Consider the following 26,726-nt stretch of genomic DNA (forward strand, 5'->3'; position numbering starts at 1 on the left):
TTGTTGCTCCATACTTTCCCTCCTCGCCATCCTCCTTAACTTCCTCAGGCTCTGCTCACCTCAAAAGTTGTTGTTTTGTTTATTATGATTAAAGAAACTACGCAGCCAACCAGGAGGACGTCTTGTTAACTGCCTCAGCAGGTTTTTTAATGATAACATTTAATCAGCGATTTAAGAGTTGTAGCAAAACCTGAGGATCCTTTTTGTTTCGCTAAGTCGCTGATTTCATTGTGTGTGTGTGTGTGACCTCTGCAGAAGAGCGCCTCTGCCTTTTTAAAATTTGTAGACTTGTAGGTTTGCGGCCGACCGTTGAGCGAAGCCGTCACGCCGACAGTCGGGACGTGTGTTTCAGTCTAAAGACAGACTGGCTGTGTTTCTTTTGCTGCGTCTCGTACATCGGGAGCAGCTCACCGCAGAATAGAAAGTTCAAGAGGGCAGCGCGGTGTTTTGACTGGAGCCCTTTCACATGTCTTTTAGCCGGTGCTGGTCTGTTAAAGCTTCTATAGACCTGCCTGATTTTCTTTTCTTCGCTTCCCCCCCCCCCCCCTCTTCTTTTCTTTTCTTTTCTTGCTCCCTCTCGGTCAGATAGACACTGAGTAGCTATAACCTTTTCTTTCAGACAGATACCTAGTCAATCAGTTTTTTTTTTTCTCTTTCTCACAGTCGCTCTCACCCTCCCTCACCCCTCTCCATCCAATTCTCTTGTTTGTTTAGGATTGCTTGTTGCATGTTGAGTGAATGTCTCAAGACCCTGCCCCTGCTTTCAGTGTCACAAGCGCATGCCTGTATATTGATAACACTCTGGTATGTGCGTACGAGTGGCTGTGTGTGTGTGTGTGTGTGTGTGTGTGTGTGTGTGTGTGTGTGTCTGTCAGTAGTCCACCCTGGGCCGTGAGGATATGAGGTCACCCAGACCTGACCTCAGTGCACCTGCATCTTCTATTACCTTACCACTTGTGTGTGTGTGTGTGTGTGTTGTTCATTGTGTTTCACCAAACTCTCGTTTCCATGTAGCAATTTCCCTAATTTTTAATTAACTGATGAACTATGACAGTTTAATGTCATGTTAAGATTAGGGCTGTCAATCTATTTAAAAAAAACAACTAATTAATCGCGCAATTTTCTGCAATTAATCAAAGAATAAACTGCAATTTTTCCACTTATGACAACTATTTATTTATGGATAATCATCAAATTAGTGTAGAATAAACACAAAGAAAGTATATTTAAATTCAAAGACTATTTTAATGGCTTTCTTTAAACTTTGAACACAGTTTCTCTCCTGTAAAGTACAAATTTGGCACGAAAAAGGCACCTTGCTTATATCCTCCAACAGAAATAACAACAAAACCCAGTACAGGCCTACATGTGTTGAAGTGCAGGTTGAATATGAAAACCATCAAGACCACTCCAGACCACTTATGCGCATGTGCCAACATTGTTTTCCCTTTTTTCCTACCAAGCTGTGCGCTGCGGAAATGTACGAAAAAACAACCACATTGCACTGAATTTCCCTCTGTAAAGTAAATTGAATAGCTATAGACCGATCGGTTAAATGCAAAACTTTTATGTAAGATATAAAGCTAAATGTTTTTTTTTTTAAAGTTTGATTAGGTCTGCTATGCATGACATGTTTATGACACATTATGTTGACTTGGTTTATGTGAAGTTGTCATAACAAAGACATTAAAACATTGTCAATTTTGCATCAAAAGTGACGTAATTTACTGAATGACACTTAACTGTCATAAGTATTGATTGCCGTTTATGACAGTCTTATGAACACCCATTCAGATAAAGTGTTACCGCAATTTCCTTATGTTTAATTAAATGAAAATCCTGCAATTGATCTTGATTCTTCATTTTCAGATGTTTTAATATTCAGTATGTAATGTTTCTTGTGTTTTTTTTGTCACTGAATTGTATTGTATATAATATCCAGAGCTATTCAGTTATGGGTTGTTGACCTGTAAACAAACACTGTTGGTATAAATATTGATCAGATCCCACTCTTCCATCTGTGCACACGACTGTATAGATGTGTCACATTCACCCACTTGCTAACGTGACGTCTTTTTGTCTCGTCTCGCTCTCCTCTGTCGTCTCTCCCTCCTCCCCTCCGCTCTCAGATCCAACCCGTTCTACGAGCCAAGGACATCGAGCCCCACGCGGCCCCCCGCTGGCGGCCCCTCCCTCGATGTGGGCGGCGGCCAGAAGAGGAGGGCTCCCCCGCCCCCGGGATCCGGCCCTGGCCTCGGCCCCAGTCCGCCAGCTCCCAAGCCCAGCGCTGGCCCGGACAGGGAGCGAGCGCAGCCAGTCGGGCCCGGCCCAGTGGCAGCGTTGATGGGGAGAGAGCTGGCCTCCGCTTCCCCCAAGGTAAACAGGCTCCACTTGCATTTAATAAACTTTGATTTATCCCCACGACAGGCCTCGCAGGCACATGCAGCAGCAAAACGGCAAATGCAGTCTCATCTTAAAGGAGACATATTCTGCCCCTTTCCCATAAATTAAAATAGTTCCCAGGTGTCTTAAAGACAAAATACCCCAAGGATCAAACATCACAGCTCTTTTTTCAGCCGTTCAAAACAGCCCTGTGCAGAACGGCTGGTTTCAGTGCCTGTCCCTTTAAATGCAAATGAGCCACTGCTTGCCCCGCCCCTTCTACCTGCACCAGTACTCACAGGTAGGCGGGTGGTATTATGCAAATTCGAAAACTAATTACATCATTGTTAGACAACTGATGGAACAGCTCATAAAACCACATGGATTTCAACCTCAGGAGCCTGAAAATTACAGATTATTTAGTCAATTCTCACATTTTTGGGGGCCGGGAGGCAAAACAAAAACACCCAAATATATGTTAAAGAGCCTTCAAAAAGTGATGTTTCCATAATATGTCCCCTTTGAGGCCGGGTTCAGGCCACACAATTATTTTTGTCTTTCACAATAGTCACCATGATGTCAGATCAAACGATCACACAAACAACCAGTCATCGTTCACGACCGATCACGACCCTGTATGAGTTCATAACGTCACAACAAACTGTCAGTCATGGCTACTATACAGTAGTGATGGTCGCATGGGAGAACGTATAAGCATAGGAAAATACATGCAGAGATGCAATACAATGTGAAAACAACAGAATACCAATATAGACAATTGATTAGGAAATATTTAAGAGACTTTGTGCAGGTGTAAGAATATTACTTCATGTCTAATGAAGGGCAGGCGCCCGAAACGTCACGTTTATGACATTTTCAAGGAGCAGCTTCTGGTGTGTCGACTCTATTCTTCATCTGGTAGTGATACTCAAACATTGGTCAGAGTTTTGATGACTTAAATGTAAAATGTATGGGATGGACTCATCAGAAACAATGACGTCATAATATTACCTTGTGTCTTGAATTGTATTTAAATGATGTGGGGATCCAGGGGGGGCTCAGTGGCTTTAATGGAAATGACCAAAGTTTCAGTTAATTTGCCAAAAACAGTAAAAGTGAAGACGTTTTAATTAGAAAGTAACACTGAGTGAGTCTTTAAACAACTCCCAGAATTCAAGAGCTACTTTTTTTTTTTTTTTTACTGCTCTTCATTTTGGCTCATGTGTTATTATAAGTGAGTGACTTTTGTGTGTCTGTGTGTGTGTGTGTGCTTGTGCGCTTGTGCGTCCACGTCCAGTCAGTGGTCCTTACATTAGCTTTTTTTCCGCCTGCACAATCCCATCTTCTGCCCCATTCTTTATGCTCATGAAACTCCCCGGCTCCTCATTTGAATATAGGTATTTGTTTATTGGGGTGTTTTCGTATGTTTATTTATTTATTTAAATTAGGTAAATCATGGCTGGGTCTAATTAAATGGCTGATGGTCACACACACTCACTGCAGGAGTCAGACCACTGGTGGGGAATGATTGGCTGGGGGGGTGGGGGTTGAAAACGTGTGTGTGTGTGTGTGTGTGTGTGTGTGTGTGTGTGTGTGTGTGTGTAGGGGCTCAATGAGCCTATGTGGGGCTTAAACACAGGGGGCTTAACTACAGCAGAGCGATCAGAAGGGGGTGTTGACCCCCTGTGCACACACACACACATGCAAACACACTCTGTACAGTTACTTACACACACAGACACATACACACACACACACACGGGTCCCTCCTCCTCATGCAGCTGGCTATAGCTGACTGTTTTAGTGTAGCTGGGCGGTGATGCTGGCCGTCCATGTAATTATGGCACAGTGCCTTTATCACCCAGCTGCAGTTGCCTGTGACCGTGGGTGAGGGGGCCTAAACCACTTTAATTACCCAGAGCCAGTGGCCTGTGGTGGGCCACACTTCGCCAAGAGATGCCCCTGCCTCTGGAGCTTGGAGGGAGGGAGGGAGGGAGGGAGGGAGGGAGGGAAGGATGGGATGGGATGCGAAGAATGAATAGTGGGTGAGGATGGGAGGGTGTTTGAGTGAGGGGGAGGGGAGGGGGGGGTGCTGTGAAGGAGAATAGGTGGAAGATAGTGAAGGGGAGAAGAGAAAGAAGAGAAGGAGAGAAGAGAAATGGAGGGAAGATGGCCAGGGAATTGAAGAGAGAGAGATAGGATGTTCACAGTAAACAAGGATAGGCCTACAGGGTTTGTTGACATATACTGCTAGTGTGAATAGGTTTCTCTTTCTTATTCACACAAGACACTATGACACACACACACACACATATAGACACGCACACACACACATGCACACACTCGCTGGCTCGCCTCAGCCATGTGTAGGCTGCGAGATGACCTTTGAATGTATGAAGTCAGAGAGGATTAAGAGGAGACATTCCCACTATGAGAGGCCAAGACGAAACCAACACATCATCACGCTATGAACGTGTGCGGAGTGTAGATGGTGGGAGCGCGTGTTCCCATGCAGCAGCAGCAGCAGCAACTCTGTGTGTGTGTGTGTGTGTGTGTGTGTCTGTTCTTATAGTTTCTCGTCCGCCTTGGGCTCAGTTTAGTGAATACAAGCCGGGGCAGTTTTAACCTTCCCCTAAAACATAACTAACCTCTACTTCTCTCATATAAAAGTGTGTGTACTATTCTCTGTTTTTTAATTCTACTAACTATTCATGTGGGCAGGTGGTGTGTAGGACCAAGATAAACACACACACACACACAGATAGACACACACACACATGGGAAACTAGGTCTAATCTCAGAATGTGAATAGAAATTGATATATTTGAAAGTATGTACAACTTGCCCCGAAGGGTTATGAAATGTCTCATATGCAGTTTGTTAAATGAAAGCTCTGCTAACCAATAGAGATTAGCATGTCTTTTATCCTATTTACATTTTATTCAGACATATCCAGTCAGTGCAAAGGTAACGGTGAGGTGCAGCGGCTGGACAAATGTTAAAGAGTGTGAGGGTCAGAGCTTCTGTGCAGAAATAATATTTCTGTGATCAGGGAGTGACATTTAAAACAGAGATAGAATAAATAATAAAATAAAGAAGGAGCATTTCAGGTATAAGGTATAAAGGAAGGATGTGAGGAAGGTTATGTATTGAATCATAGTGAAATTAGGATTTAAACCACAAAAATACATATTTATTATATTCTATAGATGCAGATTGTCATTTTCTTTGTTGTCAGACACTCTTGTCCTCGTCATGCGTGTATTCACTATGGCAGATTTAAGCATTAAACTTCATCTTGGATGTAATTTTTTATCCTCCTCCTCATTGCATTAAAAACGCCCACTTCACTGGCAGCTTGTGGAAAATCAGGACATGTATTGGACATATGGCGCGCGCCCACTTACTCTGTATACAGGTATTACACATATGGATCGGATTTACATTAAGCTCTAACTGGCTTCTTGCCAAACAGAGGACACGTTCAGTAGTAGCAATTCATGGACAGGACAAGGACACGAATGTATGTTGCAAAATATATTACTATCTGTACCAGAGTTTACCTCAGGCTGAGCATCTTTACCCTTCTTTTGCTGCCGTATTACACACTCAAAACAGTTCACTGTTGTGGAAATTTCCTTTAACTTGTGAGAGAGTGCACACTAAGATTTGGTTACATCAGGTTACATACTGTAGGCACAAGAGCAGGAAGGAGCCAGCATCATACCTTGTAACATTATAGCATTCTTGCAGAATACGTTTGCAGAGTACAAGTTTGCACTTAGTGCTTTTGACATGTTATTGGGCTATTATAAGATGAACTCATATGTAAAGGCAGGAAGCTAGTTGTTGTCTGTAACTGCAGGTTTGTCGTGGTTTTTTCACACCTCAGCGTGTTGACATCTCGTTGACATCTCACTTGTGGTTTTGGATATCGAGACAACTGTTTGCTTAAGCGTAATCATCACAAAATAACAGGAACCAAGACAAACACCTGCATATTGCTGTAATTTGCACAGCAGAAAAGTGCAACTTGCACTTTTCTTCGAAGTTCACCTAAAGTTCATGAGCATACATCTTCATACAAGTTCAATCAAGGGTCGTAAACATAAAAACTTCCATTACAACACTCAGGCTTATCCAGTTCGAGTGGTGGCATTTCACAGTTAACCAGAAGCAGTTTGACTCAGATGACGTCTAAACTCGATACGTCCTCACCTTAAAACAAATAACAAAAAAAAATGGATCTCAGAAAGTTTCAACTCCAGAAATAATCTCTGTATCATTTTGTTTTATGTTGTTTGTTTTCCTGTCACATCCAATCCAATCCACTTCATTTGTATAGCACATTTTAAAAACAACAAGGTTACCAAAGTGCTGCACAACAGATACAAAACAGTAAAATAAAGAAAGTTAATTAAAAGCTTATAAAAGCACTAAGAAAAACACAAGATCAGATAAAACACTAAGAAATATAAAAAGACAATAAAAGACAAACAGAGACATGAAGAATCAGGGAAGGAGACCAGGGCTACATGCATACGGCCCCTAAATGGGGGTTTTGTTGTTTTTTAACACAAGTGAAAATGGAAAGTTTCAAGAGACTCAAAGAATATGGAATCTGAAATGAAAAGGAAACGTTAATATTTGATTTGGAAGTCAATTTACAGAGTGCGCCCCTAAGTTTTCCGCTTGCACTCCTAAATGTTAAGTTAGGGGGCCACTGTGCTCTAAGTAAACACAAATGGAGACGTTGTTTTTGATTTGTTTAGTTGAAAAGGGACAGTGTGTCTTAATATAACACCATAACAAAATGTAAATGTACCCGAGTTGTCTGAGAGGCGAATTTTCACCGTTAGTCCCTTTGCCAGATGTTAAAGGAGCATCCTGAAGAATCGCAACAATAAAATACAACATTACAGACATAAAAAGATAACACGTTAAATACATATTATTATATACACAGTTGAAATACAATAAAGACACATCCACTATTGCATTATGCTCTTATATAATCCAAAAGTCACAGCTGGAGTTTTCAAACTGCAGTGTGGTCAGCTGCTTCTGAAAGTCTCAGGTGTGGCTGTAGCAGAGGGGATTCATGACTGTGGTTGTGATCGTTCAGGGGCAACGCATGTACAATATCTATCTATTTTTTTTATCATATGTTGTGTTGCCCACGTCTGGTTGTGTTTGTTAGTATCTTAGATTAGTCTCGTGTGATGCCTCATGTGTCCGCGGCAGCCGCCCCGGTTGTGTTTGTCCACCGTCCTTCCTTGTCTGTCTGTCTGGGGAGAGATATAGATCCTCCAAGACGTCAAAGTTTAACATCTGTGAAGGAGCTGGAAGGATGGAAACGTCTGTGGGATTAATTTAAATGAACAGAGAGAGTTCCTGTTGGGCGGGCTGCGAGCTCTGTCTGGGTCTGATTCAGTCCATCTCTTTTCCCTGGGGCTGATTTCACTCCTCCCAGTAATTCAGTGATCCCCTGCTCCTCCTTTTTTTTTTTTTTTTTTCATCTCCATCTCTATTTCATAGTCAGACCGCTCTACACTTAGATGCTCTGATCTTTGGATTTTCATCAAGTTTCCGCTTCATGAATTATTAGCCTTATTTTCATATAAGAAAAGTTGGAAGCTGGCGTTCGTCTGTGGGCAGAAAGTTTGAGCAAAGAAGTGAAGTTCTGTATCATCTTAATATCTACACAGAGAATCTCAAAAAAAAAGATCAAGGCTTCGTCTTCGGCTTTTGAGTTGGTGCCACTTTGAAACTCATGTACATCGTGTGACTGTTGTTTGATTTTATGTTGGTTTTATGTACAATAGTCTATAGCAGGAGGCCACATACAGCGCAATTTGATCTCAACTGGGCCGAACCAGGAAATAACATATAAATAACGAAAATTCAAAATGTTTTGTTGTTGTTGTTGTTTTAGTGTAAACAAGAACAAGCACATTATTATGATGGTGACAGTTAATGAACTGTCCTTCTACAAAATTTTCACATTTGGCAAATTTGACACCCCTGGTCTATAGGTTTTTGGAAGTCTAAGTTAAAGTTTCCATCCCAGGCGGCTGGACTTACGATTTATTTTCGAATTGCATAACTGATAAACACCCACCACCTCCGTCCAATCAGGAATCACCAAAACCGTTAAATACACTAGGGACGCTGCTCTGATCGGAGTAGCACAGAGCAGAAGAACTATGCAGGATATTTACGGTTTCATTTTTACCATCATTAAATGGCTTGAGACTAATTGTGATGTTAGATAAATGACTTTACTGGGAGAGTGGGGGCTCTCTGCCTTACACACCGCTGCTGAAAACCAAACCTGCGATTAGAGCCTCTGACCCAGTGTCACAGCAGTTGCATGATTCTGCAGTCTAACTGGGCCATCCAACCAAAGTTGTGTGAGACTTATTTGATTGGTAGGAGACAAATGTTGGCCCCTGCTTCTCACACAGACGACCAAATTTCATCATTGATATGTCAAATCACTTATGTCATTGATTACTGTCTAATACTTACCAGATTTTTATAATTTTGCCAAAAATGTGCCGCCTGGAATGGTACCTTTAAGTACAATTTATTTGTGCGGTAGGAAATTAGTCTTGGACATACATGATGCAGGCTGTTACATATATACATACAATGGTGCATGGACAGGACATTTAGTACATGTACAGTTAAAGTGCATCGCAATACAATGTCTACAAATATCAATACAAAAACCACAATACACAATACAACTATTGCTTCTTATCAATAACTCAATATCACCTAATCACCTAACACCACGTGCTGCTTCCTGTACAAACTATGGTATAAAAAAGGTATAAATTACAGTCTTTTTCCCTCTCTCTCTCTCTCTCTCTCTCTCTCTCTCTCTTACACACACACACACACATGTGCAACACACACACACTCGTTCTTTCCAGAGGTGAGAAAGTAAACCAACACCAGAGGTATGTTTTCTTTCTCCCCTTCAGTTGAAGGGCTTGTGTGATTACTTATGTTAATCAAAGGGTTGAAATTAAATAGAGTTTTGCAGGTTGTGAGAGCTCCCGTGCCGGGGGAGGCAGAGGCCACCGCTCTGCTTCCTCTCCCAGACTTTGTTTTCACAGCCCCCCCCCCGCCCCCGCCCCCCTTCAGTTCAGACTACCTCCAAATTGAAATTAGAATAAATTAACATTATTTAATTGAGTTCGCAGAAGGCTGCGATATTTCTTAATTAGCTTTCACCGGGGTACGCGGCAGGAGAGGACCGCATCCGCGCTGTCGAGTGTTACCGAGGTTGCCGTGACGACTGAGGGATGTTTTCGGAGGACAGAGGGGAGCCCAAGAGACAAGGACAGTCATCTCCTCCTCTGATCTCTCCCCTTTCCAAGGTCTCTCGCCTTGTTATCGTCACATCCAGTCCAAAGTTATTCCATCTTCTCTGATAAGTTTGACATACCTTTGCACAAAGACTTTCAGACGCAGGACTCGGAGAAACTCAGGCTCACGTCGATGACGTTAAACCGGCAGCAGGACACTTTCTACTATTAAATCCTGAAGAATTTATTACTCTTATATTGTACGTTCTTAAATTTCAAACACTGTTGTCAGGAAACAAATGGAGCTTCTGTATTTGTGACGACGCTTATGAAAAATAAGTATTCAAGTAGTCAAATACAAGTAATTAAATACACCTTTTCCTCTGTAGTTCAGTGGAAATTAGAAAATAATGAATAAGTTTAACCAAAGGTAATTGTAGATAACAAATGAATGAGCAGAAATGGCTAAACCCATTAACTCCAATACAATCTCCGTAGCTTCTGTACATTATTAACTTGAAATAAAAGGATGAGAAGACTGAAGACTTGTTGTTTATCTTAAACGCCAGAGCCCAGAGTCCATATTAACAGGCACTTGGTCCGTTTCTGAGACGGAGGCATTGAAGCCTCAGCGGCTCTCCTTGGCCACACTGGCCTTTCCATAAGCTGTGTAATATTAGGAGAATAATCCTTGAGAGGAGCACGACTAAGTCACTACCTCTCAATGTCTGCCTTTTCCCAGCGTGGACCCCTCCCCAACTTCTTATTTTGCCGGTCTCCCCGAGCGAGGCCTGGCTGTCATTGGATCTTGTGGGAGAGCGGAGACCCAGTTTCTTCTCTCATGCAAGTCTCAGAGTCCGATCATTGGGCTTCCTGTTGTCGCTTCATGCTGCAGGGCATCGCTGTCATCAGGTTAGGTTAGACAGGTATAGAGGACATTTCTGAACTACGGGGTCGAAAAAGTTTAAGGAATGCGTTGACGAGGTGATGGTCTGGATCACTTTGTGTGAGGTTTAGTTTTAGTTTTGTGGATAAAAACTCTGGGATTCAGTGAAGATTAAAAAGTTAAGTCGCATATATAAAATACTTTTTTTGCACGTCGAGATGACCCACTAGGAATTCAGAGTTAATACGCAGAGCTGAGGTGCAGCCATTGATATGTTGAGTGACTTTTTTAAAGTGAATAAATATTTTAAAAAGAAAGAAGTCAGTGTTAATATGTATTCAGTGGCTATTCCAAATTCAATTTTATACACAGTTGCCATGAAAGGACAAGCGCTTGTGTTGTGTGTACTAATGCGCAATCTCGTGCGTGTTGCGAGGGATATATTTTGATCCAGTTACTGTAATGCGGCTATCATTTTTCCACCTCTTCCTCTGTTGGGTGCATGTCGAGTTCACAAGTTAAGCACTGCGAAGAGCTCACTCTCCTCAATACCCGCTCCGACTGGTGTAAAAGGGCCTTCCGCAAAGCGCCGCTTGTAATCTGCCTTTGGTAAGTCCTCCTTAGTTTTATCTGCCAAGGATTACCTCACAAGCTGCAAGCAGGAGAGAGAACGAAGGAAAAGACGCAGAGCAAGAGAGAGAGAAATGAAAAGCAAGTCAAACAGAAAACGATGAAGATGGAACAAAATGAAAACAAATCGCTGTGTAATCTCTGAAAGAGAGAGAGAGAGACCTGCTTTGGAGTTGAAGGGAAGTTTCCCTTGCCACTCATTTAGAGAGGGAATTGACTAATCCCTCCATGATTGATGTCTGCTATGAGAGGCTCTATAGCAGACTAATAGGGCTTATGAGGATGACCAGAAAGTCCTTTGTGTGTGCGTGCCTGTGTGTGTGTGTGTGCGTGTGTGTGTGTGTATATGTGAATGAACCAAACCTTTTTTTGTCTTGTGTGTCCGTCTATCCAGGGGTTTGAATGACATAGCGGCCGGAGAAGGGGTAACTTTATCTTAATCTGGGCTTAATCGGCCCCAGTCCTCCAGGTGTGTGTGGGCTTAAACCCAGAAGGATCCAGGGTTTTGGGGTGAGGTTTAAGGGGGCTTCGGGTGAGGAGATAGAAGTCCTTGCACTTGAAAACTCCTTGGACCCCCAGAGGGTCTAAGAAGAAGAAGAAGAGGAGAAGAGACCCCCCACACATTCTTAAAAAACCACGCTCACTTAGTCATGCCATACCTTCCTCCCCCGTCATCCTTAAGTGGCCCCCGCTACATTTTAATTGAATTAAACCAACCGTTCTCCATAATTTAAAAAGGACCTTAGAAGTACCTTATGAATTAGTCTGAGTGATTTGTCTTTCACGTCGCGTGCGCGCGTTAAGGCGCCTGTGTGTGTGTGTGCGCGCACGCTTGTGTCTGTGTTTGAGGAAAGGATAGCGAGTGAAGAAATGATAAGGCTTTAATTGCCTCTTTATAAAGCCCTCCAGCAACCCCCCCACCCCCCACTCTTTTGGACTGTTATGGTATGCAGGTGTGTGCTCGTATGTGCCATAGGAAATACTAAGTGGCATTTCCACTGCTTAACTCTTGGATCGCTGAGTGGGATCATTCCTTCAGCTTTTTTTTTTTTTTTTTACCGTACTCTTGTGCTGTAGCAGCTCAGTCGTTCTCAAACAGATTTGATTTGATCATGTATCATGATGTAGTCAGACCAGACCACACCAGTAGCAGCTGTGGCTACACACGTAGCTCAACACCACCGGTGAGAATGTGGTATGAATGAATAATGGTTTCTGTAAAGCGCTGCTATATAAATCATAGCCGTTATTGCACACATACAGTACAGTGGCATGTAAAAGTTTGGGCTCCCCTGGTCAAAGTTTCTGTTAATGTGAACAGTTCAGCAGGTGGAAGATGAAATAATCTACAAAAGGCATAAAGTTACAGATGACACATTCCCTTTATATTTGAAACTATATATACATTTTCATCTTTTACATTTTCAAAATGACAGAAAAGGAAAAGGGTCCGCAGCAAAGGTTTGGGCCCCCTGCATCGTTAGTAGCTACTAGCCCCCCCATCGGAAACTATCACAGTGTGTAAATAGTAAATATATTATCTATCTGTCTATACCTTGGTCAAAGTATCTGAGAGCTCAAGTCTCCTGCGTTTCCTATTCTTTTGCAGGCTGCTGCTTTGTTTCCCTTTTTCACTCTAAACTTGTAGAAAACAAAAATAATACACTGATATTGATTAAAATATTGCAAACGAATGTATCATGTTTAACTTTTTGCCTTTTTAGAGATCATTTCATTTTCCACTTGCTGAACTGTTCACGTTAACAGACATTGTGACCAGAGGTGGCCAAACTTTTGCATGATGCCACTGTACATCCAGAGGGGGGGTTTACACTACGCTGAAATGTTCCTGTTTGGTTGGATCCTCATAAAACTGTTGGAGTGACTGTTGGAGCGACCGGCACGGGTTCAAGATGAATTAATCCTGTCGTCTTTCATCCAACAATATCAGTCGAAAAATCCCTGTTTGTGCATTTAATTAGTGCAAAATACAAAATATCTGACTGAATTCCTGCTAACATTTACATGTCTATAAATTGGCAAATGGTTCAGCAGTGGCATAATAATGGATGTTTGCAAAGTTGTTGTAGATTAAAAGTAGTTAACCCATTCAACTTGTTAGCACTTCTAAAGTGTCCACCTGTCCTCCTCCTCCTTCTCCTTCTCTTTACTCTTTCTGGATGCTCCTGTCATCCTCCCTCCTCCTTCTTCGTCTCCTCCTTCTTCGTCTTCCTCTCTGCGGGATTTTCCCCCCCTCGCCGCCACAGCCGTCCTCCATCGCTATGTGTGTGTTGATGCATGTGTATTCTGATCAGGAGTCAAAGGGGTGACTTTGTAATTATGTTCATTTTAATTGGCTGTGCTATCACCCCTCTCATCACTTTGGAGCCCCCCCACACACTGCACTGGACAATGGCAGCCTGTAGTGGAGGAGGAGGAGGGAGGAGGGGGTTACGTGGTGGTTGAGCAACTGCTGTGTCAAGATCCTCCTCCCCCCACACCCACACACACTCCCACACTCACACACCTAACCCACACGCACACACAGTCAGCCTCTTTACCTGCCGAGCATAATTCCTAAAGTGACCTCCTTAATGAGTTTTCCCTGCCCAGGCTTAGATTAATTGATAAATAGTGGCGTTATCGGAGCCGCTGATCTCTGAATCCATCGCACCACTAATTTGTTTGTTGAAGATGGCAGTTAAAGGAGATTAATACCGTACAGATTTATAAGAGCCAACCACCACCACCACCGCCCCCTCTGTCTTCCTCCTATGCTTCCTTCTCCCAAAGCTTATTTATTTATCTGAGGAGGAGGGGGAAGATCGAAGAGGTGGGTGGGCACTGGAGGCTTTTAAAATCTGTACATGTTAAAGATGCATATTCATGATTTCAAAAGGAAAATAAGTTAATTTGCCAGGCCAGTGGTGTGTGACATCACAGCAAACATCTGTCACTCTGGTGGTCACTCTAAAAAATGACCAGCACGCCATTGTTATAACAAATACGGCCGCTCTCTGACATTTAAGACCACAGATGCCGATGTTTTAAAGTTTTAAACATCAGATTAGTCTTTTCTCTCATGCTCTCTAGGACGGGGCGTCAAACGTGCAGCCAAAACCAGCCCGCCAGAGGGTCCGATCCGGCCGCTGGGATGAATTTTTCAAGTGTAAAACCTACATAGAAGACGAAAGATACATGATATTGTTGAACTGCACAAATTCGCCTCATGAAATTTTAGGATGATCATAAGTTTTTGTAAGAGGGGAGATTAATAACTGTAAACATCTTAGTAAAACAGCGTTGTTAAGCTCAGTTCGTAGAGCAGGCGCCCCATATGCAGAGGCTACAGTCCCGACTCGAGCGGCATGTCAATCCCCCTCTCTCTGTCTCCTCATTTCCTGTCTCCCTCTACGACACTATCAATTAAAGGCAAAAAGCCCATGAACTATACTTTATAATGTACTTCTTTGCACTCGATGCAACAAACAAAGCAGAATTTAGAGTTCTCATTATTCATAGGTTGTTATTTTACTAGTCCGTCTCACTTGAGATCAAATTGCATTGAATGTGGCCCCTGAACTAAAATGAGTTTGACACCCCGGCTCTAGGATATTATGTTGTATATAGAGACGTACTTAGTAATTATCTCTTGTTATTTCTCAGTTTTTGTTAATGTAAAGCCCTCATCATCAGCTCATTCATGGACCTATTAGCTTTAAGGACAGTCACTTGAATGTGCTGCATTCAAGTCTCATCAGATTTACTGTAAGTATACCTCATAACAGCACCACAACAGTTAACCTGAGAGTCGTCCAATCCAATCCCTTTTATTTATAAAGCACAATTTTAAATGAACACAAAGGTTTCCAAAGTGCTGTACAGTAAAATAAAAACCATAAAACATCATAAAAAAGACAAAATACTAAAGATAAAAGACACAGTAAAACAATAAATAAATAAATAGACTGTCAACCCCAGATAAAATATCTATGCACAAGCCAAAGAAAAGAGGTGGATGCATAAAAACTTTGGTGACACAACAACAGAGGGGTGGGATGGGGTGAGGGTGGGGGGCTCAGGAAGAGGGAAGTGGACCAACGGGCTTTAAAAAAGGTCCTCGTGTTGAGAGGAACGGATGATGAGGAGGGATTTGTAATCTCCTGTTGGATCAGTGTAACCCACAGGGAGCAGAGAGAACGATGGAGATGGATTCAAGATGAAGAGCTGTTTGAACATTTTTAACCATAAAGTGATGTTGTTTTGAATCCCAGCCTCCATACATACCATCATCAACCCTCACCGCACACACGGATACACACACACACCCTCCATCCCAAACCTACCCACCCTGCACGCCGGTTTTTTTTTTTTTCTATTTTTTCTTTCCCCCCCTCAGCCAAAGCTAATTTGCAGAGGCGTGAGTGTGGGTAATGCTACTGCCGTTTCCATGACAAGCTAAAGCCAGCGCTTACACCGCATTATGCCCCTGTGTTACACGTTAGATGAGCAAGCGGGCGGATGGGCACACTGCAAGCTGGCACAGTCACTCCTTTGTCTGCTGCCTCCTCCAAACTGTGTTATTTCATGATGTTTTTTTTTTTTTTTCCTTTCAGTGAATCGTTTTTATTTCAATTTCAAGCCTTGTCTGTCCTTTTCCGTTCTGCTTTTTCTCTCTCTCTCCCCCCGCTGCTTTGCATGGTTATGCCTTTGGAGCAGAATAGGCCTTGGAAGCAAAACGGTCCTGGAAAAGGAAACCGCTTTTTCCACGATTTTTGCATTTTACATCTCAGTAGCCAACTGCCGAAAGGCCCCTCTGTCTTGGCCTGCAGGTTCAGAGCTGAGATGGGAAAAGCATATCTGCTTCTGAGCGAAACACGCCCCCCTGCCCCCCTCCACCTCCCCTCCACCTCCCATCATCATCATCATCATCATCATCATCGCCATCATGATGAATGTATTTACATATATTCCCACTTTGTGATATTACACAAAGTCATACACTGCAAAAACTCTTATTTCTTGTCAAAATGTCTCATTTCTAGTCAAAACTAATCTCTCTCTCCACTTAAAATAAGACTCATCCCCTAAACATTAACTTCTTTTTAGATAATTTTCACTTGTTTCAAACTAATTTTCACTTGAAATAGGTAGAAAAATCTGCCAGTGAAAGCAAATTGTGCTTTTTGTGTAATAAGGAAGAAAAACTTGCTCCACTATCAGATTTTTCTACTTATTTCAAGTGAAAATATGCTTGAAAGAAGTAAAAAGTGTCTAAAAACGAGCTACTTTTTCATGTGATGAGTCTTATTTTAAGTATAATGAGATTTGTTTTGACTAGAAATTACATTTTGACTAGAAATAAGACAAATATTCTTGGTGAGATATGTGAGTTTTTGCAAGATTTGTTAAAAAATGGAGCAAACAGTTGCCTTGCTCAAAGTTGCAGTGTTATCGCTGTCTCTCCACCTGTGCACACACACACACACACACACACAGAACGAAGCCTGACTTAACTAAGCAGCGTCTTCATGCGCAGTCACACGTACATGCACACACACTTTTTCTCTCACGGCTCTCTGTGGAAGGAAGGAGCCCCCCCCCCACCACCACCACCTCCCCCCTCCTCCTCGCTGTGATTACAGCAGTAATGTGATATTTCCTTTGTATGTTAATGTGTATTATTTTTCACGCTACATTCGCTCTCCTCTCCTGTTCCAGCCTTTTGTACCCCCCCACCTCCTCCTCCTCCACCCCTTCCCTCCCTTTTTCCCTATTGTTCCATCCACTCCACATCTCCATTTACATAATTGAACTTTTGATTGGACTTTGCTCCCTCCCCTCCGCTCTCATGCAGCAACGTTTGAAAATCCGAAGCATAATTTCATGGGCAAGATGACGTGAGGTGATCATCCGTGTTTCTTCTTCCTCTTCTCCCTTCCTCCCTTCCTTCTTTCTATCCTCCTCCGCCCCTGTCTTCTCCTAATGTGAAGACATCGGGACGCAGAAAGCCCCTCCTCCCCCCCAGATTAAACAAATTGCTTGTTTTGATTGAAGGTTACAATTAAATAATTGAGCATGTTGGTAGTCAGCTGGAGCTCAGCCAATCAGATGAGAGGTTTCCAGTAGCAGGATGGACAGGCCACTTAAGTGCACTAACCTTTATCCTCTTAAATGTGAACAGGTATTAAATACGTTTCAAGTGTGTGTGTGTGTGTGTGTGTGTGTTGGATAAGAGCGGAGTGTGTTAGTGTGCGTTTGTGAACCTTTTTCTAAATCATGTTGATCCATACTTACAGCATGTGTGTGTGTGTGTGAAGTTTGTGCGCGTAGTGTTTGCTCTCAGTTCACTATCAGCACATTAGAGCCTGACTGAGTGATGCATATACAGTATCTGTGTGCAATTACACCGTAGACACTGTTGTCATGTGGAAGGAAGTGAGTCAGTGTTTATGTGTGTGCTTTGCAGTGTGTGTGTGTGTGTGTGTGTGTGTCCTTTTTTTTTTTTTTTTTTAGCCGTAGGCTCCTTGAGCGGATTACAAGTTTTAAAGAGTATGAGATTCAACACCTCCTCAAATCTGACACTCTGTGACACTGCTTTGAAGCCATGAAAGTGAGATTGGAAAAGACATGGAAGCTCTTTTCTCTCCACAGAGTCGTGGGTTTATGTCATTGGGTTTAGGCCAGTTAAGTTCCCATTGAAGCGTTATGCCCCGGCCTGAGAGACAAAGCTGCCACTTAAAGCTTTTGACTTGTGTCTTTTTTATGACTCTGAAAGGCCGGTTTTTAATGGCCTCCATACTCTTATAGTTGTCAAACTGCGTTTACGTGACTTTGTTTACTTGCGTTCATCTCCATCTGGGACAACAGGGTTAGTTGACCATCTTTAAATCTGTTGTAAACATAGCTCAAGTGTCCAACATATCTAAAAGTATTTTAAAGGTTTGTTTAACCCTATAAAAAATCTGTCATATAAAATTTTATATGTTGGCCACAAAATAATCAAAATAAATAAATATTACGGAAAATGTTCTCCATATACTCCGATATACTGCACCTGCTGTACTCTAAAAAAGTATTTATAATGGCCTCTGACCTTAGACACTACAGTAGATATTGGATTATTATTATTATAGCCAGGTCAACAATTTCTAATCTGGCTTCAGTTTGGTAGTTTTGTTTTTTTTGCTGATAACTTATAATCGACCTGTGACAATTTAATAATTATTTTCCATATCATGTTTCAGCCGCTTCACCCCCATGATTTCCGGATCTCGAATCAAATCCCAAACCCTTTTTCCAAAAAGAAAAAAAAAAAAAATTACATTACATTGCTGACACCAGACACCAACAGGAACCTGAACGCTTCCATTTCCAGGTTTCTTCCTCCTATCTTGTCATTCAGGCATTGTAGTAAGCTTAACCCCCCCCCCCCCCCTCTCTTCTTCCCCTCCCTCCCCTCCTCCCCTTCTTTCTCTCTCACATCCTTTTCCCTTCTTCCATTTTTTTTTTTCCTTCTTTCTTTGCCCCGTCGGATGTATGTTGTTGACACTGAGGCATCAGGAATAATGGAATCTCTTGTCAGTGGCTTGTATTTTCCGCCCAGGCTGTTAGGGCTGTGTATAATAGTGGCAGAGGAGGAGGAAGTGGGGAGGTTATGTGCCACTGATAGTAATGAAGGTTGCCTTTTCATTTTTTAATATGGAATGTTTGTGGGCCGAGGCGATGCTCTCCGCTAATCCTACCCTCGAGCCGAAGCTAGCTACATGGCTGTGTCAGTGTTACACACACACACACACACACACATACACAACTAGTGACATTCACACAGACAGATAAAAGACAAACACACGCACACAATACATACATGTGCACACACCTTCCTCCAGGCGAGACAGCAAAACCAAACTGCTTGATAAGTCCGGGTGCATTTCTGCTCCTCATGAAAATTTCACTCCTCCCCGTGTTTGTGTCTTAAGGAAATGCAGCCGGTTCCCGTGTAGACGAAGATATGATGGTATTTCTTTTCTTTTTTTTTGTGTGTGTGTGTGTGTGTGTTCAATATTTGATGGATATGAAATGAAAGCTTTTGCGAGTGTGTAGATGCATTTGTAAAAACCTTTATCAGAGACGGAGCAATAATGGAACAGTCTGGGCCGCAGATTGTGTCGGAGGGGGAAAAAATTACATCAGTGCGGGTTGTGGTGGTGATGATGAACGTGGCGGCGGTGGCGGGGTCACTCCACTGCAAACTGGTTTGTCAGGAATGAAGAAAAGATTTAAACATTCACTTGTTTTGTTTTTTCTTAAAGCACCCGAGTCGATTTGCATTTTCTCTAAAGTGCACCCTCCTTAACTTCTTCTTATTTCGCCTTATTAAAATGTGCATTTTGTTATTGTGCATGTTTACACGTTGGCTCAGACACCTGTTTGTGGAAAGGTGTAAGAGAGAAGCTCAAAGTCTCTGTCCCACTGGCTAATGCATGTGTCTTTTTTCCCACTAGCTATGTGTGTGTGTCTGTGTGTGTGTGTGTGTTTTCTGCCGGCTAGGGTGTAGGGTCTGCGGCGCTGGAGTGTGCTGTGTGTCTAATTGCTTTAATAGCACCTGGTCTCTAATCCCAGGTAATTAGGGCGCTCAAATTAGACAGCTACTTTCAAACGTCACTTGAAAAAGCAGAAAGGGGAAGGCCTGGAGGAAGACCACTCCACACTGAAACTCTTGCAAAGCCACACACACCTTTTTTTTTTTTTTTTTTTTGTTTCTTCCAAGTGACACATACACACACACAAAGAAAACAAAAACTGTGGCAAATGCAGAAAAACAACCGGAGGAACAAGTTTAGTTCTCTGAGAAAGAAAGATATGGAGACATTTATTTACCCATGTTATCTTAGATTAAAATGAGGTCCCAAAAACTGCCCCTTGTTCTCATATAATTGTGAGCAACTTACAATCGTTATTGACTATCTTGACTTTTTATATCATTTTTTCTTTCCTCCATTTGTTAGAGCGGCACGCAGGCATTGTGGAGGCTGCCTAAAACGTGTCTGGAGAAGCTGTGGGGAAAGGTTAAGGCCCTCTTTTAAAGATGAGCCGGAAATGTCAAGTGTCCGCCCCTCAGGCTCCTGCTACCGTCTCCTTGTACTGAGACTGCCATAGGGGCCCGAATGACACACACACACACACATATATACACACACACACATACACACACACTGGTACAAAGGTTAGGAGTTGCTATTAGAGATGGCCTCCAGTCTCTTTCATCTGTTTTGGCCCTTGTGGCATCTCTGCGAGCTTCAGGCTGGCGGTCACAGGTTAAACCACAACAATAGGAGGAGCACGGAGTCAAGAAACATCCAGGTGCTTTACAGACTGCAGCAGCTAACTCCACTCACGCAGGGTCGGAGAGTCTCTCTCTTTTGTTTTTAACCTGTTGGTAATAAAAAATGTGGTAACACTTTACAATAACTACACACTATGAAGCATTATTTAAGCTTTATTCATCATTTATAACACATGAATACTCATTGATAAGCACTAACTGTATCTATAAACTACATACTAATGAGTATTCATGCGTTATAAATGAAGAATTCAGTATTTATTAATGCTTAACTAATGCTTAATAGTGTGTACTTATTATAAATTGTTCCCAAAAATGTCATACTTTAGTTTGGTCAAATCTGTCAGCAGCAAGGACATCTGAATATCTAAAGCAGGGGTGTCAAAGTCATTTTAGTTCAGGTGCCACATACAGTGCAATTAACCTTTAAATGATGAGGACTCTAGCTTATTTCCTTTGTTTTAGTGAAATTAAATGTTTATAGTTAATGACTTATCCTTTTCCAAAACTTAATATGAACAGCCTGAAATTTCTTGAGAAAAAAACATACAGTTTCAACAATATTATGCCTTTTCTGTCTAATATGTAATTTCCACACTTGGCAAATTCACCCCAGGCCGGATTTGGACCCTCTGGTTGGCCACCTTTGGCCCACGGGCCCTGATCTAAAGGGCCAAAGTGATGAGACAGAGGATGAAAAGTAGACAAAGTTAGGATGTTAAGTCTTTTTTTTCTTTTTTTTTCTTACACCCTTAAAAAAACTTGCTGCTCTGCCAAAGACTTAATCGTGCTCAAGTTGGCAAACCATCACTCAGCAATTCTGTTCCCCCCCCCTCAAACTCAAACTCAAAAGACAAATTTATCCTAAAGTCCAAGCAGCTCCCATCACTTCCCTGTTTGTTTCCTGCTCTTTGCAGTAGCACAAAGCCGCCAACAGAGGGGGTTGGTCGGCCACCACAAGCCTCGCTCAGGCAGAGCTGTGTTTTCTTTCAAGGCCTTTAAAAAAAAAAAGAAGAAGAAGGAAAAAACTGGGTTAACTGGCTCTGGTGGTCACTGTCTGTCGTTGTCCAACCAACATCTCTCTCATTCACTTTGCACCTTCTAAAAGGTTAAGTAAAGGTTTGAGTTCGACCTGCTTATGTAACGTAGATCAAACATCAGTCTGTCTGTCTGCAAGAGGAGCATCAGCATGACATTTGCATACAGGGAGAATAAACCAGGAAAGTAAACAATCAAAACTAAGTAGACATGAAGGATGAACTCAACGGCATTCGTTATTCTGGAGTCTGGTCTTCAAAAAAAACAGATTGTTATATTATATATTATATTATCTTACATATTCACATTAATAAGTGTTTAAAAGTTCATCTTATTAAAGCGTATTAAAGCCTTTGAAAGTCAAATAAAGCTTCGTTAAACCTATAGTGTCATGTAATTAAGGAAATCTCGTCTTATTAGTCATGTGTTAATGTCATTGTGTTGCGAGCGCACTTTGGGTTTTGGACACATTTCACAGCCACGTTTTTGATCTCCAGCCTCTAATGAATTCAATCAAATCTCAGTGACATTTTTTTGCCATTTCTCCCCTAAAATGATCTGAGAGAATTAATCCGTATCTGTCGCTCCACAACCAGATTAGTGAATAGCCGGCCGAATAATCAGAATAGCATTGGTTCTGCTGGCCGTCGAGAGGAAGGAAGGACCAGTGTCTCCGTGCCACCAAGGATTTGTGGGATTTGGAGTCTGGGAGAGGAGGAGGAGGAGGAGGAGGAGGAGGCTCCTAATGGTGAAAGCTTTCGACCCAGATAAGACTTCAAAGGCGGAGCTAATTAATAAGATGTTTACATTATCCACGGTCATACGCTGCTTTGTGAATGACCCTTCATTATGCTGTGTGTGTGTGCGTGTGTAATTGGATGGATGGATGGAGGTTGCTGAGTAAAGAAACAAATAGCGAAGGAAGCTCTGACTTTTATCTTATGAAGTATTTATTATAAATGCTATAAGTCTTATTTATCAGTGTTTTTTGTTCTTAATACTTCATAAATCTACAGTCATAGAGGATTGGTATAGTTTATAATATATACATGATGGAGAGAAATGCATTCAAACTAAGGAACCAAACAGATATTTTTGAAGAAAACTGGTCAAAATCGCTCATCTGTGTGTCAACTGTAAGACCTGATTTCATATAAATGGCAAAGATAAGATCAAACCCTTTAATATAACATGTTTTTTTCCCTATTTCCAAGCAGGATCTTTATGCTTCTATCATGTATGATGTACTTAATGTTGACTCTGCCATCTTACTTAATGTCCAAATCCTCCCCTTCTCATCTTACGTTACGTTACGTTATGTTACGTTACGTTATCTTGTGTTATGTTATACAGTATCATGTTATGTTATCTTATCTTATATTATCTTATGTTATGTGTTTTGTGCCCAGTTGTGTGTGTTACTAAATTAAAATGAATAAAAAGTACATTTAAAAAAACAGTTATAGAATATAGATATGAATATCGACATGTTGCATCGGTTCACTTGAAGTTGTGGCAGTAATAATTAAATAGAAACATCCTTCTCTTTCTCCTCTCCCTCTCCCTCCTCCTCCTCCTCTTCCTCCTCTTCCTCCTCCTCCTCCTCCTCCGCCCTGCAGCCCAGCCCCGTCCCGAGTCCGGTTCTGGGAGGGAAGCCGAACGCCAGCCAGTCTCTGCTGGCCTGGTGTCGCGAGGTCACCAAGAACTACCGCGGGGTGAAGATCACTAACTTCACCACCTCCTGGAGGAACGGGCTGGCCTTCTGTGCCCTGCTGCACCACTTCAGACCTGACACAATGTACGAAACACACACACACACACACACACTGACTGACTCACACACACTGAAATATTTCTCTTGCAGCGTAAAGGGCGAGAACCAAGAACAGCAAGTCATATTTGGGTGGAAACCAAACTGTTCATCCCTCGAGGAAAGAAAAAAAAAAAAAGCTAAATCATGAAAGAGATTCTTAGATCTGCAGAAGGTCACAGCTGAAAGTCTACTCACATTAGATTAACACTCTTGTGGTAACTTGGTGTCGTATTTGCACAGTTAACCTGTCGTCACGCTGTGTCTGTGTATCCATCATTCCCCGTCGGCATGTTTGATTAAGATGACAGATGTGTCCGCACTTGTGCACGCAGACTTAATCTGTCATACTCATATTTGAATACAGAGTTGGCATGTTTGCTGCCAACACTAATCTCATTCTTGTGCATGTGTGTGTGTATGTGTGATTGTAATGCTCTGTGAAAATTGTAAGCATCCAGCATGTGTGTGTGTTTAAAGGGATAGTTCAACATATTGGCAAATTGGCCCATTGCCATAATCCCTATAGTCATAGCAGTAGGATTGTCACCTTTAATTGTCGGTGCAAGTTATTTTTAGAACGGCGGAGTAGAGTAGCGAGCTGCTCAGAGCTACGCTACGGAGGCTAATGGGATTTCTTGGTTTCCCTCATCAAATACACAATCCAACAACTCCAAAACGCTTTCGTGGACAAGTTGTGACCTACACATTCACCACGCTATGAGATAACAGCAAAATGTTACATAGTTGTTTTCGAGGTAAATTCATGCAAAACTGCTGATGTGCGTTGCCTTCAGGGACAGTTTTTCATCAAGCAGTCTCTGCATTTACCTCGAAAACAACTCTGTCTCGTAACGTTCTGTTATTATCTCATAACGTGGTGAATGTGCAGGTCACAATTTGTCCACCAGAGCGTTTTGGAGTTGTTGGATTGTGTGTTTGATGAGTTTGATGAGGGAAACCAAGAAATCCCATGAGCCTCCGTAGCGTAGCTCTGAGCAGCTCACGGCTCTGCTCCACTGTGATAAAAATAGCTTGCACCGACAAATAAAGGTAACGAACCTACTGCTAAGACTATAGGGATTATGGCAATGGGCCAATTTGCCAAAAATGTTGAACTATCCCTTCAATGTTTAGTATTAAATGTGTGTACATATGTAACACAGTAAAAGTACAGCATATAGAGGAAGACCTGCAGCCTCCATCAAGAGGGCAGACATGATGATAATTTATCAAAAAACCCTTGTGTGTGTGTGTGTGTGTGTGTGTGTGTGTGTGTGTGTGTGTGTGTGTGTGTGTGTGTGTGTGTGTGTGTGTGTGTGTGTGTGTGTGTGTGTGTGTGTGTGTGTGTGTGTGTGTGTTTATGCTTGTGTGCCTTTGCCACTCTGGTGTGTTATTTTTACATATTTTCCACTCTATTGGTTCTGTTGATTGCACTGCTATGAAATTGCATGTTACAGTTCTAATGCCATTACATGTGACGCATATTTAAACACACCTCTCTTTTCTCCACTGTCTCTCTCTCTCTTCTCTCTCCTCTCTCTCTCTCTCTCTTCACCTGCCCTTCTCTCTCTCTCTCTCTCTCCGATCCTCCCCACTGTTCTTCCAGAGACTACAAGTCGCTCAATCCTCAGGATATTAAAGAAAACAACAAAAAGGTAAGAGGCAGCCACTGCTGGGCCCTTCACACCACTTAGCTCCCTCCCGTCCACGTCTCCATTTGGCCTTATTTAGAGATCTGCCATTAATCCCTGGATATAGAAGTGTACGTGTGTGTTCATGTGGTTTGTCGAGCGAGAGGAGGAGGAGGAGGAGGAGGAGGAGGAGGAAGAGGGGGAACGGGCAAAATGTGTGTATACTCAAAATCACACACATGTATGACAGTTTTCATAAGACACACACACACATACAAACACACACCTCCTGCTGTGATGTGTGTGTGTCCAAAGTATGACTGAGTCACCTGGCAGAGGTGAGATGGTATCTTAACTCAGCGGCCTGCTGGGAGCTTACTGCACCGCTTCTGCTGCGTGTGTGTTGGTCTGTGTGTTTGTGTGTATAATAAGAACATATTTACCTTGTGTTGATTAGAGTGCTTTATTTGTGTGTTTATTTAACCCTCCTGTTCCCTTCCTCCAGCCTTCCTTCTTTCCACAATCCTCTTTCCCTTCCTTCTTTCCTTCCCTTCATCCTTACTTCTTCTTCCTTCCTTCAACAAATCTGTTCTCTCCCTCCATCTTTCTTTCCTTCCTTTTCCTTCCTTCCTTACTTCTTCTTCCTTCCTCTTTTGATCCAGTTGACCTGGTCTGTTCCCTCCCTCCATCTTTCTTTCCTTCCTTTTCCCTTCCTTCTTTCCCTTCTTTCTTCCTTCTTCTTCCTTGAACGAATCTCTTCTCTCCCTCCATCTTTCTTTCCTTCCTTTTCCCTTCCTTCTTTCCCTTCTTCCTTCCTTCTTCTTCCTTGAATGAATCTCTTCTCTCCCTCCATCTTTCTTTCCTTCCTTTTCCCTTCCTTCTTTCCCTTCTTCCTTCCTTCTTCTTCCTTCCTTGAACAAATCTGTTCTGTTCCCTCCCTCCATCTATCTGTCCTTCCTTTTCCCCTTCCTTCTTTCCTCCCATCGTTCCCTTTGTCCTTCCTTCTTTCTTTCCCTTCGTCCTTCCTGCCTTCCTCCCTTCCTTCTTTCCCTTTGTCCTTCCTTCCTTCCGTTCATCTATCATTTCGTCCTTCCTAACTTCCTTCCTTCCTTCCTTGACCCAGGAGGACAACAGGAGGGTTAAGAGAGTGTGCAGGAGGAGGTGTGTGTGTGCATGTGTGGTATTAACTGTCGTCCACGTTGGCTGCTCTTCCTATTCTAACACACACACACATACTGTATGCACACACACACACTCTCCCTTCATAAAGCAAACACACACACACACACACACACACACACACACACACACACACACACACACACACACACACTCTCTTCATAAAGCAAACACACACACACACACACACACACACACACACATATATACACACATATACGTCTTCGCCCTGTGTCGTCATATCTGCACATTCGCAGTCAGAGGTGCACACATCACCATTTTTATTCTTTGTCCCTCTGGCTCCTTCTCCTTTTTCCTTTTTCCACATACACAACACACACACACACACCGCTGTTTCCCACCATCACTACACACACACACACACACACACACACACACTCACACACCGAGGCCCTGTCCCCTCTCTGGCCCCGAGCGCTACACAGAACGATATGCGTCGGGTTCCTGCAGCTTGATTTCCTCTTCTCATACACACTCTGGC

At 42.4% G+C, this 26,726-nt stretch overlaps 1 protein-coding gene across 3 annotated transcripts in view; it reads left to right on the top strand.

Moving 5' to 3' along the window:
* Positions 1 to 26,726, top strand: part of ehbp1 (EH domain binding protein 1) — a 190,547-nt gene that overhangs the window by 65,608 nt on the left and 98,213 nt on the right. For all 3 annotated transcript variants that reach the window (XM_083988753.1, XM_083988754.1, XM_083988755.1), the window contains exons 10-12: positions 2,130 to 2,376; positions 23,221 to 23,399; positions 25,021 to 25,069. In XM_083988753.1, the coding sequence (XP_083844879.1) occupies positions 2,130 to 2,376; positions 23,221 to 23,399; positions 25,021 to 25,069 (475 nt within the window). The remainder of the gene's footprint in view (positions 1 to 2,129; positions 2,377 to 23,220; positions 23,400 to 25,020; positions 25,070 to 26,726) is intronic.

The sequence above is a fragment of the Trachurus trachurus genome (genome assembly GCF_905171665.1).
Source record: "Trachurus trachurus genome assembly, chromosome: 15".
NCBI lineage: Eukaryota > Metazoa > Chordata > Actinopteri > Carangiformes > Carangidae > Trachurus > Trachurus trachurus.